At 42.4% G+C, this 16,018-nt stretch overlaps 1 protein-coding gene across 3 annotated transcripts in view; it reads right to left on the reverse strand.

Annotated features, from left to right (window-relative positions):
- The window catches only part of PTPN3 (protein tyrosine phosphatase non-receptor type 3), a 694,116-nt gene that overhangs the window by 365,158 nt on the left and 312,940 nt on the right, over window positions 1-16,018 (reverse strand). For all 3 annotated transcript variants that reach the window (XM_030204676.1, XM_030204692.1, XM_030204685.1), the window contains exon 2: window positions 8,934-9,088. In XM_030204676.1, the coding sequence (XP_030060536.1) occupies window positions 8,934-9,088 (155 nt within the window). The remainder of the gene's footprint in view (window positions 1-8,933; window positions 9,089-16,018) is intronic.

Consider the following 16,018-nt stretch of genomic DNA (forward strand, 5'->3'; position numbering starts at 1 on the left):
AGAAAAGGCGAAATGCTGCACGGGTTGGGGAGGGGAGAGAGATGTAAGACCCGGGACACAAAGAAGAGAGAGATGTTGGACATGGGGTTGGATGAGAGGGAGGTCTAGATGAACAGAGGTGGAAGGAGAAAGAGGGAGATGTTGGATCCAGGAGCTGATGGGAGTGATGTTCCACAATGGGAGTGAGGGAAGAGAAGGATAAAATGCTGGGGGACAGGGAGATGTCAAGCTACAAGGGTGGCGAGGGAAGAAAGAGGGAGCAGATGCTGGACTAGAAGGGTGGAGGGAGGAAGACACTTGGAATAATAGAACCATGTGGGAGAGGAAGGCCCAGAGCAGACACTATCAAGTGCAAAGAATCTTTATTAAAACAAACCCGACATGGCTATGTTTCGCCAAATAGGCTGCAAGAGGAGTGAAAACTAAAACAGCTGACAAAAAAAATACATATACAAACTGTTGGAAAACACAACTCATAACATATACATAAAATCTACATAAAAAGTCTTTAAGAAAGGGATTTCATAACAGATATATATATAGTGGGCCTTCATAAGAAGCACTCGTATATTTATTTATTTTATTTATTGCATTTGTATCCCACATTTTCGCACCTATTTGCAGGCTCAATGTGGCTTACAGAGTTTTGTTATGACATAGTCATTCCAGGATTTTAGGTACAATTGGTAATGTGCAAAGATTAGGTAAGGGAAGAGAGAGGGAAGGTGTTAGGCAAGTTAGTATAGAAGGTGGATTTTAATAACTGGATGGGTTGGTGAGGTAGTTTTGTACGGTTATTGGTTATCTTTGTAGGCCTTGTTGAAGAGATATGTCTTTAGAGATTTGCGAAAGTTAGTTATTTCGTCGATAGTTTTCAGGGCTGTAGGTAATGCATTCCACAACTGCGTGCCCATGATTAAGGCTTCATAAAACAAACATATACACTCTTTAATGTACTTACAAAATCAAATAAAATCTTAATAGAAGCACAGAGCTTCATATGTGTATGTGGGAATCTTCATAAAACATATGTGTACAAAAAGACTACATAAAATCAGGTGTCTGTACATAAATATTTCCAAAGTACTATAACTCATTAACCAAACATACAGATAAAAACAACAATAAAAGTAGAATAAAATGCCTACCTAGCCAGGGACACACTATGCTTAGCCCTGGTAGTAAAACTGAGCATCCAAGATGACCTGGGGAAGTGGCATAAAACCAAAAGTAAAGCTGATTGCTGAGTGAGATGGGTTAAAAAAAACAGAGCTGATGGCTCCTAAACAGTCTTTAAATTACAACATAAAAAGGCAGTAAAACTGATTAAAGCAGATAAGCTAAAAACTAATGCTTAAGAAATGATGGCTGTTAAGTTACAAGAATGTGATTTGAAAGAGAAGTTATACAAAAAAATCAAAATAAGATAAATAAATTTACTTCAGCACTTCCTCAACGGCAGATAGTACAAAAGCTCCTTCTTCTGTCTTTGTAGGAGTCCTCCATCTTGTTTCCTGCCCATTATATATAGTGCTCAAGTTTTGTTTTGTATATAAGGCAAGTGCTAGGAGCTCATATGCTCTTAGATAATAGTAGCAGCATAAAAATTCAAGAGAGCCAAAAATCGCTAAAAAAACAGGGCTACAAAATGGGCGTTGTTAAAAAATGAATTTAAAAACAGATTACTGATTCTTGTTCTCTGAAAGGTGCCCTTTCAGGAAACGTAATTTATATCAAAAAATGACGCTTAAAACTGCTAAAAACCGCTAAAAATGTTATGCATTCCAGTGGCCATCTTGGATGCGTTTCAGTGACATTGTATGGTGTCTGGGGAGCTAAAAGGTTTATGGGTACACACAACTTTATTATACAATGTTGAAATCACTTTTAAAAAAATAGTTCAAACAGTAAAAAAAAAAAAACAGAAATAAAAGGCAAATAAGGTATATAAGAGCCAATGGTTTTGATACATGTAAGATGAGATTCGTGCAAGTTAAACATCTGAAAACGCGTTTAAAAGAGGTGTATACAAAATAAGTTAAATAAAAAAAGATAATCATACAGATAGGCATAAACATATATGACAACCAATGGTTTTAAATACATTTAAGACAATATGTGTACAAGTTGAATCCCTAAAAGCTGTATTTAAATGAGGTGTATAAATGAAATCAAATGAATAAATAATTAAAACATTCAGAAGAACATAAAGACTTATGAATGCACACAGTTATTAAAATAATAAATACACAATGCTGCAAACACTTTAAACATAGTGGAAAAATGACAAACGAATAAAATGCAAATAGTATGTTCAAACCAATGGTTTTAAACATATTCAAATGCATAAAAGCTATGTAAAACTATTAAATGAGGGGTACATAAATGGATGCTAAATAAACTAACACTTAAATAAATCTATACAGAGGACCATACAACAATGCAGTATATTGTTAGATACATGCTAGCAGATCTAGCTAATTTCATGCATATGGGTATACTGTATTAAAGCTGAAAATTAACTTCTGTCCTAACAAGGATTTTATCCACGTCACCACCTCTCCTGGATAATTTTGGTTTGCAAATTACAAAAAAAACCCTATAGTCTTCAAATCTATGGCCCAGTGTTATATAGAGGAGCATAATCAAAAGGGGCGCCCAAGTTTTCCTGAGGACGTCCTCACAGGACGTCCCTGTGAAAGGGCGGGGAAACCCGTATTATCGAAATAAGATGGGCATCCATCTTTCGCTTCGATAATACGGTCGGGGACGCCCAAATCGCGAAATTTAGGTCGACCTTAGAGATGGTCGCCCCGATTTTCGGCGATAATGGAAACCAAGGAAGCCCACCTCAGAAACAACCAAATCCAAGCCATTTGGTCATGGGAGAAGCCAGCATTCGTAGTGCAATGGTCCCCCTGACATGCCAAGACACCAACCAGGCACCCTAGGGGGCACTTCAGTGGACTTCAGAAATTGTTCCTAGGTGCATAGCTCCCTTACCTTGGGTGCTGAGCCCTCCAACCCCCCCCCCCCCACACACACACACACACACAAAACCCACTCCCTACAACTCTACACCACTACCATAGCCCTAAGGGGTGAAGGGGGGCACTTACATATGGGTACAGTGGGTTTCTGGTGGGTTTTGAAGGGCTCACATTTACCACCACAAGTGTAACAGGTAGGGGGGGATGGGCCTGGGTCCGCCTGCCTGAAGTGCACTGCACTCACTAAAACTGCTCCTGGGACCTGCATACTGCTGTCATGGAGCTGGGTATGACATTTGAGGCTGGCACAGAGGCTGACAAAAAATATTTTTTAAAGTTTTTTTTTTTAAGGTGGGAGGGGGTTAGAGACCACTGGGGGAATAAGGGGAGGTCATCCCCAATTCATTCTGGTGGTCATCTGGTCAGTTCGGGCATCTTTTTTTGAGGCTTGGTCATAACAAAAAAAAAAAACAAGTAAAGTCGCCCAAGTGCTCATCAGGGACGCCCTTTTTTCCATTATGGGTCGAGGACGCCCATGTGTTAGGCACACCCCAGTCCCGCCTTCGCTAAGCTTCCGACACATCCCCGTGAACTTTGGTCGTCCCTGCGAAGGAAAGCAGTTGAGGACGCCCAAAATCGGTTTTCGATTATGTCAATTTGGGCAACCCTGGGAGAAGGACGCCCATCTCCAGATTTGTGTCGAAAGATGGGATTGCTTCTCTTTCGAAAATAAGCCTGATAGTGTTCCACCAAACCTTTATCTAGGATTTTTCTCTTAATGGAACTCCTATTTGCTATAATTCTCTTGTTAAATGTTCTTCTCATTTTTCCTATGTACATAAGGTTACAAGGGCAGATATAGGCATAATAAACATAACTAGACTGATAATTAGAAAAGTGCCTTAAAACATATGGTTTCTTACTAACTGTGTGATAATAGATCTTGTTTTGTAATGTCCAAGAGTTGTGGTGATATTCTGTATTTCTTGTATATCAAAATCTGATGAAACTAAAAAGTGTTTCAAATTCTTTCCCCTCTTGTATGCAATTAAAATATCTTTATTTATAAATGTATATCATTCGTTTGTATTAAATATCAGTGAGTTTTTTTTTAAATCTTCATAATTTCATAAGAAAGGTGATAGAGTGGTTTGCACCTTGGAATTTATTCTCCATTCTTTCTCTTTTCTTTAAAAGTTCATCTCTGGTATGTTCTGCTCGTAGGAAGCCCTTGTTTATACACCATTCTGGATAATCCCTTGATTTGAAATGATTTTTAAGATCTAAAGTTCTCTCTTTGTACAGATGCTTATCAAAGCAGACCCTTTTGATTATCAGACATTGACTATAAGGGAGATTGTTTTTAAGTGGTCTGCTGTGACCAACTGGTGAAGTGCTTTGTTAACATCGACGGGCTTCCTATAAATGTCTGTTATTAGTAGGGTTACCATATGTCCAGATTTACCCAGACATGTCCTCTTTTTGAGGACATGTCCGGACGGGTTTTGCCAGTCCGCCCGTTTGTCCGGATTTCTGGACAAACGGGCGGGCGGGCCTATCCTAGCCTCCCTTTCCCTTACTTACTATCTACTGCTGTGGTGGTCTAGTGACCTCTTCGGGGCAGGAAAGAGCCCCCTCTTTGCTGCCTGGAGCGCTGCCCTTGCCCTGCATCTTGTTGCTGTGACGGTCTCGGGATTCAAAATGGCCGCCGAGAGTTGAAGCGGCCATTTTGAATCCCGAGACCATCACAGCAACAGGATGCAGGGCAAGGACAGAGCTCCGGGCAGGAAAGAGGGGGCTCTTTCCTGCCCTGAAGAGGTCACTAGACCACCAGGGCAGCAGATAGTAATAAGAGGAGGGGAGGGGAGGTGACCCAGGGGAGGGGAATATGTGACCTGGGGGGAAAGGAGTGGAATATGTGACAGGGGGCGAGGTGAGGATGTGAAAGGGTGTGGGCGGGGCATGTGTTCTCTTTTTGAGAGGACAAAATATGGTAACCCTAGTTATTAGGCAGATCAAGGGGGGGAAGTCTTCTTGAAAAGATGTGTTTTCAGGCTTTTTTCTGAATTTTTTTTTTGTTACATTTGTACCCCGCGCTTTCCCACTCATGGTAGGCTCAATGCGGCTTACATGGGGCAATGGAGGGTTAAGTGACTTGCCCAGAGTCACAAGGAGGTGCCTGTGCCTGAAGTGGGAATAGAACTCAGTTCCTCAGGACCAAAGTCCACCACCCTAACCACTAGGCCACTCCTCCACTCCATATTGTAGGTAGTCTTCTGTGAGTTTCAGGTCTTTGGGTAGTGAGTTCCAAAGTTGTGTGCCTATAAACGAGAGGCTGGCGGCATGTGAAGATTTGTATTTTATACCTTTGCAACTGGGGTAGTGAAGGGTTAGGTAGGTTCTTGCTGTTCATAAGTCCATAAACCGCTACTAAATAGACTTGGGAAAAATCCACAATTCCAGGAATAACATGTATAGAAGGTTTGTACGTTTGGGAAGCTTGCCAGGTGCCCTTGGCCTGGATTGGCCGCTGTCATGGACAGGATGCTGGGTTCGATGGACCCTTGGTCTTTTCCCAGTATGGCATTACTTATGTACGCGTCACGTTTGTTATTGGTAGATCGATAAGTTCCGTCATGTAATCTGAGCGCAAGTAGCATACAAATGCATGTTAAATGTATTTCTCCCCAATGATCAGCGAGCAGCACGCCATCCGCGACAAACCCTATGCCAGCTCGGAGCTGGCATTAGGATTTGCAGACCACTGGGGAGGAATGGTGAGTCCTGTCCAGTATGCATTTGCATGCTAGCAGGCCCCCCATTCCCCCCAATGCAGCAGCCTCCCTCCCCCCTGCAGGAGCAGGAACCCCAACCCCCCTCAGCAACACAAGTTTAGGGGGGGCTGGAGATCCGGTGGGACTCCAGCCCCCCTAACCCCATTTAGCATCTCCTCAAATAGAGCTCTGGTGGCCCGGTGGTCCATGAATCGGCGCTGCCTCGAAAATAGCAGTGCCCAGTGCTTCCTGGGATGCATTGGGAAGGCTTCACACCATATAAGGGAGCTCTCGCTAGCTTGGTGTGGGGTACTAAGCCACCAGGGTCATGCTGTTTGGGGTCTGGTGGTCCCATTGACCTCCAGCCTGTGTTTCAAAGGTCTGTCATAAATATGCATGCTATTATCTCAGATCATAGGGGCGGTAAAGCTCCTAACTGTTGCAGCGCTATTTTCTGCCCATTAGAGATGAGAGGAACTACACTAGCTTCCCAAAACAGTTATTCAATATAGCACTCTGATAAATAAATTTGTTTTTCATGATAGACTATTCTTATTTTGTTGATTTGATGGTAGTTATGCATTTGTACTATTTTCATTCTTTCAATTGCTTATTATTTACTGTTTTGTTATTGACAATCATTTGTCTGCTAGCACCCACTTTTAAGTATATATATGCCAGAGCAATTTTAAGTGCATACTTGAGCATGTGAACACAGCTCCACACACTTAGTTACTTAAAAAATTACATCACCTGGTGCTATGATTGGGAATGTGATAAGCTATATAGAAATATGCTTACATGGCAGGGTGGAAGTCACCAGCCAAAAGCAAAAGCAGCAATTCATCAAGATTCCTGAGGCGGAAGCAGTCAGCTCTGAGCCAGCTGGTTGACAGTACGGAAACCAGTATCTATATACAGTGATTTAATGTTTAATTCAAGAATTAAACATTAAAGAATTAAACAAAGAAAATCTTTATTCCTTTCAAAAAGGACTCATCAGAAATTACATCCGAAATCAAGAGCAGCATGAACACCATGGAAACCTGGGCACCAGCCTTCAAGCTGAAACTGAATAAGGGGAAAAAAAAAACACACTGCCCGATACTCATCTCCTCACAACACCGAACGCTTCAGAACCGTCAACACCTTAGGACCACCTCTCCCTATTTTTTCAGACAATCCGAAAATACTAGGAATCACCATAGACTGTAGCTTATTTCTTGAAATTCAGGCAAACACCACAACGAAAATGTTTCACACAATTTGGAAACTTAAACACTTAAAACAATACTTCCCAAGAGATGTATTCCACACCCTGATCCAAACCATGTCCTAGCCCATACAGACTATTACAATGGAATTTATGCAGGGTGCACAGCCTAAATCCTAAAGAAACTATAAACAGCACAAAACACAGCAGCCAGACTCATACTAGGAAAAAACATATATGAAAAACCTAGCCCCTTACTTCAAAAACTACACTGGTACCAATCAAAACATGCATATCTTTCAAAATCTGTCCCCTTGCATACCAAGTAATCTTCGGCCTTGCAACAGGCTACATGAGCAGCCTAACAGACCGACCAATCTGCAACGCAACTAATTTGGCAAGATCCTACCTCACCCTCCATTTCCCAAGATACAAAAGTCTCAAATACAAATCAACATACGCTACAGGCTTCTCATACATTTGCACCAAACTTTGGAATATACTACCGAAAGACCTGACATACATGGACAACTACCTAATCTTTCGAAAACATCTGAAAGCCCATCTATTCAGAAAATTCCTTCATGACAAACCAACTTAACAATGCAGGGCTCCTATAAAAACAACATGACCAGGACAATGGACAGATAAATAACAAGTCTTATTTATAGCAAATATAAAACTTTCTTAACTCGACATATACAAGAAAACTATAAACCTCACTATTTTATATAAATGATATAAATTGTTTTCTTAACCTGTAAACAATTTATTATGACTGGTAAAAGTCCATGTGAGAATGGAGTGGATATAGCACCGTTCACGGAAGAGAGTGTGTATGAACAACTTCAAAATCTAAAGGTGGACAAAGCAGTGGGACCGGATGGGATCCACCCAGTGCCGTAGCGAGGGCGGCTGACACCCGGGGCGGTCGCCGCTGCGCACGTCAGGTAGTAGAAGTTACTGCAGTGGCATGGGGCCGATTCTTATCCAATTCAGCAAAATGACTGCTTATTTCATGGCGCCATTTGAAGCAGCAAAAGCATGATGAGCCATAGCGTTCTGTCAACTATTTACAGTGCTTCTCCTCGTGACCTGCCTCTTCCTTCAAGCCACGAGGAGAGGGAGCGCTGCATATGGTTAAAGAGCCTGCCTCTGAACAAGAAGTGCCAGGATTGAAGTAGGAGGCGGGTCACACCACTATGGGGACTAGGGAGAGGCAGTGCTCAAAAGAAATACTAATGTACTCTGGTTATTACCTGTATACCCAGCTAATAACTTTTACAATACTAGCCATGCTACTGGACTGCTGGCAGCATGGCTGCCCTTATTGACACCACTTGAAGTGATGTTAGTACAACTGCACTATTAGCAGTCTTGACAGCTAAAGAGTGGTGCCAACCCACATGCTGTCACTGTAGACCACTCTTCAGCTTCACCACTGTCACACCCAGAAACCACCCTTACCCATGTTACGCAGTTGGCACGTTTTACACCACACTCATTGGTTTTAATATGCAATAACCATTAGCTAGTGCCGGTTTTAATACACATGGAGCTGGAGTGGCCTAGTGGTTAGTGCAGTGGACTTTGATCCTGGGGAACTGAGGTCGATTCTCACTGCAGCTCCTTGTGACTCCAGGCAAGTCACTTAACCCTCCATTGCCCCTGGTACAAAATTCTGAATATATGTAAACCACTTTGAATGTAGTTGCAAAAAACCTCAGAAAGGCGGTATATCAAGTCCCATTTCCCTTTCCCATGTGCTGTGTGTTAAAACCAGCACTAACTGCTTAACACAGCTTATTACAAGGGCCCTAAATTTCTGTCAACTGATTAGAGCAAAGTCCATGAAACAGATGAAAAAAAATGTGCAAATAAACAACTCTAGATGCTCAGTCTACTTCTGCCTTAGAACTGGAGCGGACGGGCACAAATCAGTCCTTGATAACTTACGCCAACTTTAAAGCTTTGAACTGAGCCATCCAAGAAGTGGACGTTGCACGCGACTTCCGATCGATTCTTCTCTTTTGGAAGTTCAGACACTCGCATATTATTAATCCTCCCACCTAAAGCACGTAACCGGGAGTTCATAACGATCGCCGAGTAACCTAAAAAGCAAAGAACAAAAGATGTTATGCTATCAATATGTTAATTGAGAGGGAAAACCCCCAAAATGCTGGCAAATCAGATTATTATTAAAATGTTGAATATTTATACCCTTTCAAGAGTAAACTTTCACTCTAGAAAACAACAATGGAATTTTTTTTTCTAATTCTTAAAATATATTTAACACTTATTGTGAACATTTTTAAAAATTAACCTCAAATAGAACACTTTGATCTACATATACTTTATGAATTCTTTTCATGGATACAAGAACACAGATGCTAAGATGTTTCCACCTATGGTGTGCCACACGGAAAGGAAAAGCCTACACATTGCTCACCTTCAGAAACAGAGATTACAAAACGTCAGAATAAATGAAAACACACACTGAAAATAAGAGGCATAGATAATAATTCTTCATGAGAAATGAGGAAGGAAGTAAAACTCAAAGCCAAACTCAATTTAGCAATCCAGAATTGTTACAATCTGGATTAGACATTTCCAGCACTTCTACAAAGAGATCAAACCTGACAATCTCATACATGATCAAAACCATACCACAAAGAAAATTAATCTGCACCAATGCACATCTCTATAGCACAGGAAATTAAGGAACGCCTCTAACACCCACTTAAAATCTAAACACTTATATTCTACTTTTACAACCAATCTAGTAGCATAAAGCTAACTACAATTCATAAAAAAATATAACATCTACAAAAATTCAAAATATAACTATTTGAAACCCAGGTTTGCCCTCTCTTTGGATGACAAAACTGAAACAGATAAACTGCAATTACATAAATGAAGACCACTAAGGGACCCTAACTAAAGCTTAGTGCATGCTAGTTCTGTTAGCACGTGCTAAGGGGGTCTTTTACTAAGCTGCGGTAGAAATCAGTTGGTGGTAAATGCCGAGAAGGTCATAGGAATATAATAGATGTCTTGGCGTTTACTGCCAGCTAATTTCTACCACGAGCTAAAAACGCTACTGAAGCTTAGTAAAAATAAAACCTAAATGTTAAGAAGCCTGTAAGTATAAAATAGGCTTCTTAGCATTTAACATGCACTAATTCTATTAGCATGCACTAAGCTTTAGTAAAAGCATCCCTAAATTTCTAATATACGCTTACATTTTAAATATTCTGGTAGAGCCCTGAGATTATCTAGAAGCTGGGTCCACAGACCTGGAATTACCTTCCGAGAAGGATCTTGATCTTTTTACCAATTATAATTTGAGTTGGCTGGCATGAACATAATTCAAGTGCAGAAACCTGTTTCTCTCTCTCTTTTTTTTTTTAAGATATGGTCCCCATCTCATGAAGAACACAAGCGTCAACTTGTGCACAGGAAACCACTGGAGGGAGCGCAGCAGCATACACCACATTAGCTGGCCATGTTTCAAACTCTGCAGTTTCTTAATGAAAATTTTAGGGATCCTCAGATAAGATTGCATTGCCGCAGCCAAGGTGACCGACCACCACTGCTTCCACAAAAATTCTACAGCTTGAGAGTTTAGAAAAGCCTGTGGCCCTGACAGGATACTGCACAAAATGCTCAAATACAGTGATGTGCAAGTCTAGCAAGCACTAACAGAATTATTAACCCCATAGAGATGGAGATAGCACTTCAGAAAGACGTCAACAGTAACATTAGCAAGCTGTTTTGTGGTGTTCTAAACAAATGAGTACTGCAATTCCTAATGAAAAGTACAGATATCAGATACTGACTAACAAAACGTGTAAAAAAAAAAAAAAATAGCCATTACAGGTAAGATTTGCATGTTTTATGTTTTCCATACATTTAAGGGCCCTGTTTACTAAGCTGAGTTATAGGCATTTAGTATTTTTAACGCACGTTAACAGTGTACGCACCTACACAGCACACGCGCTAATTGTAGGTGCGTTAAAAATGTTTAACGCCCCTTAGTAAACAGAGCCCTAAGTGTTTTGTAAGAGCACTATTTCTATTGTGCAATATATTATTGTTTGTTGATGTACTACTGTTCCTCACTTTGGGTACGTCTGGAAACAAATGCAAATATGTAAAAAATTAAAATTAAAACAAGCTTTTGATTCTAGTACCTGGGCCTCAATCTTTAATTAATACAACATCAGAAGGAAAAAAATATAATTACATCCATGCATTCGTCTATAAGGTTTAAGGTAAGAAACAATAAGCAACCTGCCAACAGCTAAGGAAGAAGCTGTAGGAAACAGAGGCATGTAACTATCAATAACATGCTCACACTAGTAAAAGAGACCCATTTCTATGTGAAATGAAACAGGCGCTAGCAAGGGCTCCCCCCTCGCCCTCCCCCCAACCCCCTACCCCCCCCCCCCCCTGGGAGTTCCCTGACCCCTGTGTCAGGAGTTCCACACCCCCGTTCGTCCATCCCTCTCTCTCTGAGTTCGAGCCCCCTTCCCCTCGGAGTTCCATGGCCCCCACCTCCCTCCCTCCCTGTCCTCCGCATTCCAGGCCCCCTCCCCTTCAAGTTCCAGGACCCCCTCCCCTTACAGCTGCAGAGCCCCACCTCCCATTCGAGTTACAGGCCCCCCTCCCTCTCCTACCCCTCCCCCGTACCCCCCTTCGGGACCCCCTCTCTCGTCCCGTGCCCTCTGAGTTCCATGCACCCACTGTTGTCCGAGCTCCACAAGCCCGCGGCTCCCTCCCTCCCTCTCTGTGGCCTGCGAGTGCAAGCAGAACGTGTACTGCTCCCCCTCCCCTTCGTAAGTGCCGGCTGTTCTTAAAAACTTTTTACCTGCTAGTCCGCCGGCAACAGTGAAGCCGAGCACGCATGGACGGCGCTTCACACTGCCTTCGCTTTCGCTTCTGTTTCAGCTGTTCCTCTGGTCCCGCCCTTCCGCAAACAGGAAATGAGGGCAGGACCAGAGGCACAGCTGAAACAGAAGCGAAAGTGAAGGCAGTCTGAAGCGCTGTATGTGCGTGCTGGACTTCACTGTTGCCGGCAGAGCAGGAGGTAAAAAGTTTTAAAGAACAGCCGACACTTACGAAGGGGAGAGGCAGCAGCACACATCCTGCTTGCACTCGGAGGCCACAGAGAGAGAGGGATGGAGGTGCTGGGTGGTGGAAATTAGAGGAGAAGAGGGCGTGGAACTTGGACAGGAGTGGACCCGTGGAACTCGGACGGACGGGAGTGGAAGGAGGGAGGGAGGGGGTCATGGAACTCAGGGGGGGGGGATTCTTTACTCACCTCTGATGGCTAGTGCTGGGTTCCCTTCCCTCTCACTTCCCATTGGTCCGCCCTGTGACGTCATCCCCAGGGTGGGCCAATGGGAACTGTGTTACGAACCCAGGCATCCAAACTATTATATAGGATTACTAAGAAGATCCCCAGCTTCCCCCACCCAACAAAATAAATGACTCAGACATTTTTACTGTATTCAGATGAGTGTCATTTTATCCACTACCCTGGTCTGCAAGAGAACCTGAACCTTGGTAGAGACCGATTACCCTACATATGAACCTGGAAAACATCACCACATATGGCTTTTACCTGGAAAGTAAAAAAAACCTCAAACCAAAAAAAATCTATTTGCTTTTTGCGGCCAAATTTGAACATACCACAGAATATTATACATTGGTCTTGCATTAAGCGCATCTGTGAGTTCTAAACTAGCAGTAAATACACTACACCAAATGGCTTTGAGATTCATTATTTTTTATTATTATTATTAAAAATATAATTTATAAACAGAGTTCAAACAAATGTGTAAGCCGGGTTCCCTTATAGATTGCACAGTTTGTCTAGGCAGCTGACTAGGTTAACCCTGGTGTCAGTTTTACTCCTGGTACACAATAAATTTATAGTTTGGGACAAAGGCCCGGGACAGGATTACTCCAGGGGACCAGAGGCTGTTACCAAACTCACACTTGCCACACTCCCCTTACTCTCAATAATGTAGACCACACCATGGGAGGTGTTCTAAACCAAATAATATTTCCTGAGAGTTTTAGTCATTTAGTTTCATGGGACAGAAACAGCAGGGTCAATACTAAAGTGGATTTCTATAACTATTTACATTATCTTTTCCATTGATTCCATAAGGCAGTCTTCTCATAGAGAGAAGCTGGTACAGTTCTCTCTCTCACTTTTCTCCTCTACTATATTGTTCAGCAGTTCCATAGTAACAACCTTGTGGTGGTCTCACAACAAGCATGGGCAACCGCCTACGCCTCAATGTTCCTTGGGAGATGAGAGGTTAGATAACTACAACTTGCAGTTTATTCCTAAATGCAAACTTCTCTCCTAGCTTTATGATGGCATAGCGAAGATACTTACCCATAGCAGGTATTCTCCGAGGATAGCAAGCCTTATATTCTCACAGATGGGTAACACGGGTCCACATTGCTGTCCGGAACTTATAACAAGCTTAAAAATAGTTCTTTGAACACAAGACATGCTCCACTGCATATGCACGAGTGCCTTCCCACCCACCGCGAGAGCATGGGACCAGCAGTACAATATAAAAGCATAATAAAAAGGAGACAACTCCAAGGGGAGGGGGGACTGTATGTGAGAATATAAGGCCTTCTGTCCTCGGAGAATAACTGCTACAGGTAAGTATTTTCGCTTTCTCGAAGAGGGTCATTCCATGCGAAGTGGTCTAAAATTAAAAAAAGTTCCCACCATCATGTTCTCCAATTTTGTTCAAATTTTATCTGTTGCGCGAGTCAGGGGCTAAACGAAGTTTCCCAAATTTTGAGGTCTCTAACTGCAATGGTTGCAGATCTAGACTCCCTTTTCTGAAAGGATGTCAGTCCATGAGCGTGCGACATTTACCAAAATGCCATTTTGGGGGTCTAATAAAATCCAAACACATGGGTATGAGTAGCTGCACATCATCTGCATGGTTGTAGTACTGAGTGTCCATCAATGGAATCAGCTTGGGTAGTGGCTTGAGGTCAAGGTTGCCAGATTGAAAAACTTTTCCCCGCCCAAACCAGCCCCAAACCAGCCCAAACCCGCACAAAGTCAAACTCCACCTCCAACGTCATTAACCCCGCCTCTGTCATTAACCCCGCCTCAGACATTGCCTCCAACGTCATTAACCCCGCCTCCACGAGCTTCTATTGGACCAAAATGGACCAATAGAAGCCCCTGGGAAAAGTGCCCAAACCCGCACGGCGGTCGCGAAAAGCCGCCCAATTTCCTGCAGCCGTCAAAAATTCCCAGCAACCGGTCGCGGAAAGCCGCCCAATTGAGCGGGAAAAACACCCATCTGGCAACACTGCTTGAGGTAGATACTGAACAGAATATGTGGCAGTATCGATCCTTGTGGTACCCCCACAGATCAGTGCCTATGGTGGCGATGAGGTGCTGCCAAACATTATGGACTGTTGCCTGGCTAATAGATAGGATCTGAACCAAGTACTGCTCCATCGATACCTGTTTCTGCCAGTCATGCTAGCATGATATCATAATACACAGTGTCAAAAGCCGCAAATCCCCCGTCTCAGTTTCTCTGAAGATCATTTAGTAGGAATACGAGGACAGTTTCTGTCCATAACCGGGTCTGAATACAGACTGACATGGATCTAGCCAGTTTCTCTCTTCTAGCCAGTCACTTAGTTGAACACAGGTTTGTTCTAAGTTTTCCTAGAAATGGGATGTTGGGATACTGGCCGGTACCTTCCAAGTTTTGTCCTGGTCAAGATTGTTTTTCTTTAGCAAAGGGTGCACAACTGCACTTTTGAATGCTGTTGGTAGTTTCCCATTATAAAGAGAGGAGTTCACGATTTTTGAGGCACCTTCTATGAGGACCATACTTGCCTGCTGCACTATCTTTGATGGGCAGGGGTCGAGGGAGCAGGTAGTTGGTCGAAGGTCTCTTAGGATTTTGTCAAGGCTCTCCTCTGTTATTGGGTTAAAAGTGTCCCATATGTCTGTGTCAGGAGGGAGTGAGTTTGTGCGCTGCTAGTTAGCTGATTGGAGACTGGCTGGGACTGTGGGACTACCTGTAAATCCTGGCGGAAACTTAATTTTGGTGGCAAAGTATGCAGCAAAATCATTGCAGTTCAGTTTTGACTATGCAGGCTGGTTCTATTGTGGGAGTATGCTCTCATACCTCACAAAATAATGACAGATACTTTAGAGTTTTAGGGTATCTATTTCACTGTATATTGTGATGGAATAATTATGGCAGAATATTTACTTAAAATTATAAACTACACAGGCATTTCAGTTCCATGCCCCCCCTCCCTTGACTGCCCGATCTGTCTGTTCAGATTTCTGCCCGATATGATTCTATTTGTATCTCATCATGAGACTCATTTAACCATGTCTCTATAATGGCAGCAGCAGCATTAAGGCAATGTTTGTGCCATACTGTGTAAATCAGGAAATGATTGATACAGGAAGAAAAGTAGTTCTGTTTCTGTTTTCAGTGTTGCACTAAAGTCTGGCTTCTTGGGTTTCCAGTTCTGTTTTTCTCTTCAGGGCTGTGGAGTCGGTACACCAAACCTTTGACTCTGATTGATATTAGGCTTTAATTTTTTTTTTCTGGATCTGTAGTATTGTTAAATATAACTTTAGATCCAGATCAAAGATACTGATACATTTACCAAATATTATAATGTAGGTTTTTATTTAAAAGCTGGAGTTCAAACAATTTTACCGATTCCACCCAAAATTGCTTCTGACTGAATCCACAGCCCTAATTCTCTGCACAATTTCTATTTCTAATTTCTGGTCACCTATTGCGTGTTTGATGAGGTTCTACCCATGTTTTGCATATGTGACCGAGCTGAGGTATTGTGCTGACATGTACTTTGTATAGAACATCCAGTCTGTTCTGCTTTCCCAGTAAGAGGTATGTTGGTGTTCTAGGGACTGGAGTAATGCTTGCAATACTGCTTTTTCATATGTCCTGTAGCTACTATGATTAACAATCACCCTCCCCCTAAAGATG

The sequence above is a fragment of the Microcaecilia unicolor genome, chromosome 1, assembly GCF_901765095.1.
Source record: "Microcaecilia unicolor chromosome 1, aMicUni1.1, whole genome shotgun sequence".
In the NCBI taxonomy this organism is placed as follows: domain Eukaryota; kingdom Metazoa; phylum Chordata; class Amphibia; order Gymnophiona; family Siphonopidae; genus Microcaecilia; species Microcaecilia unicolor.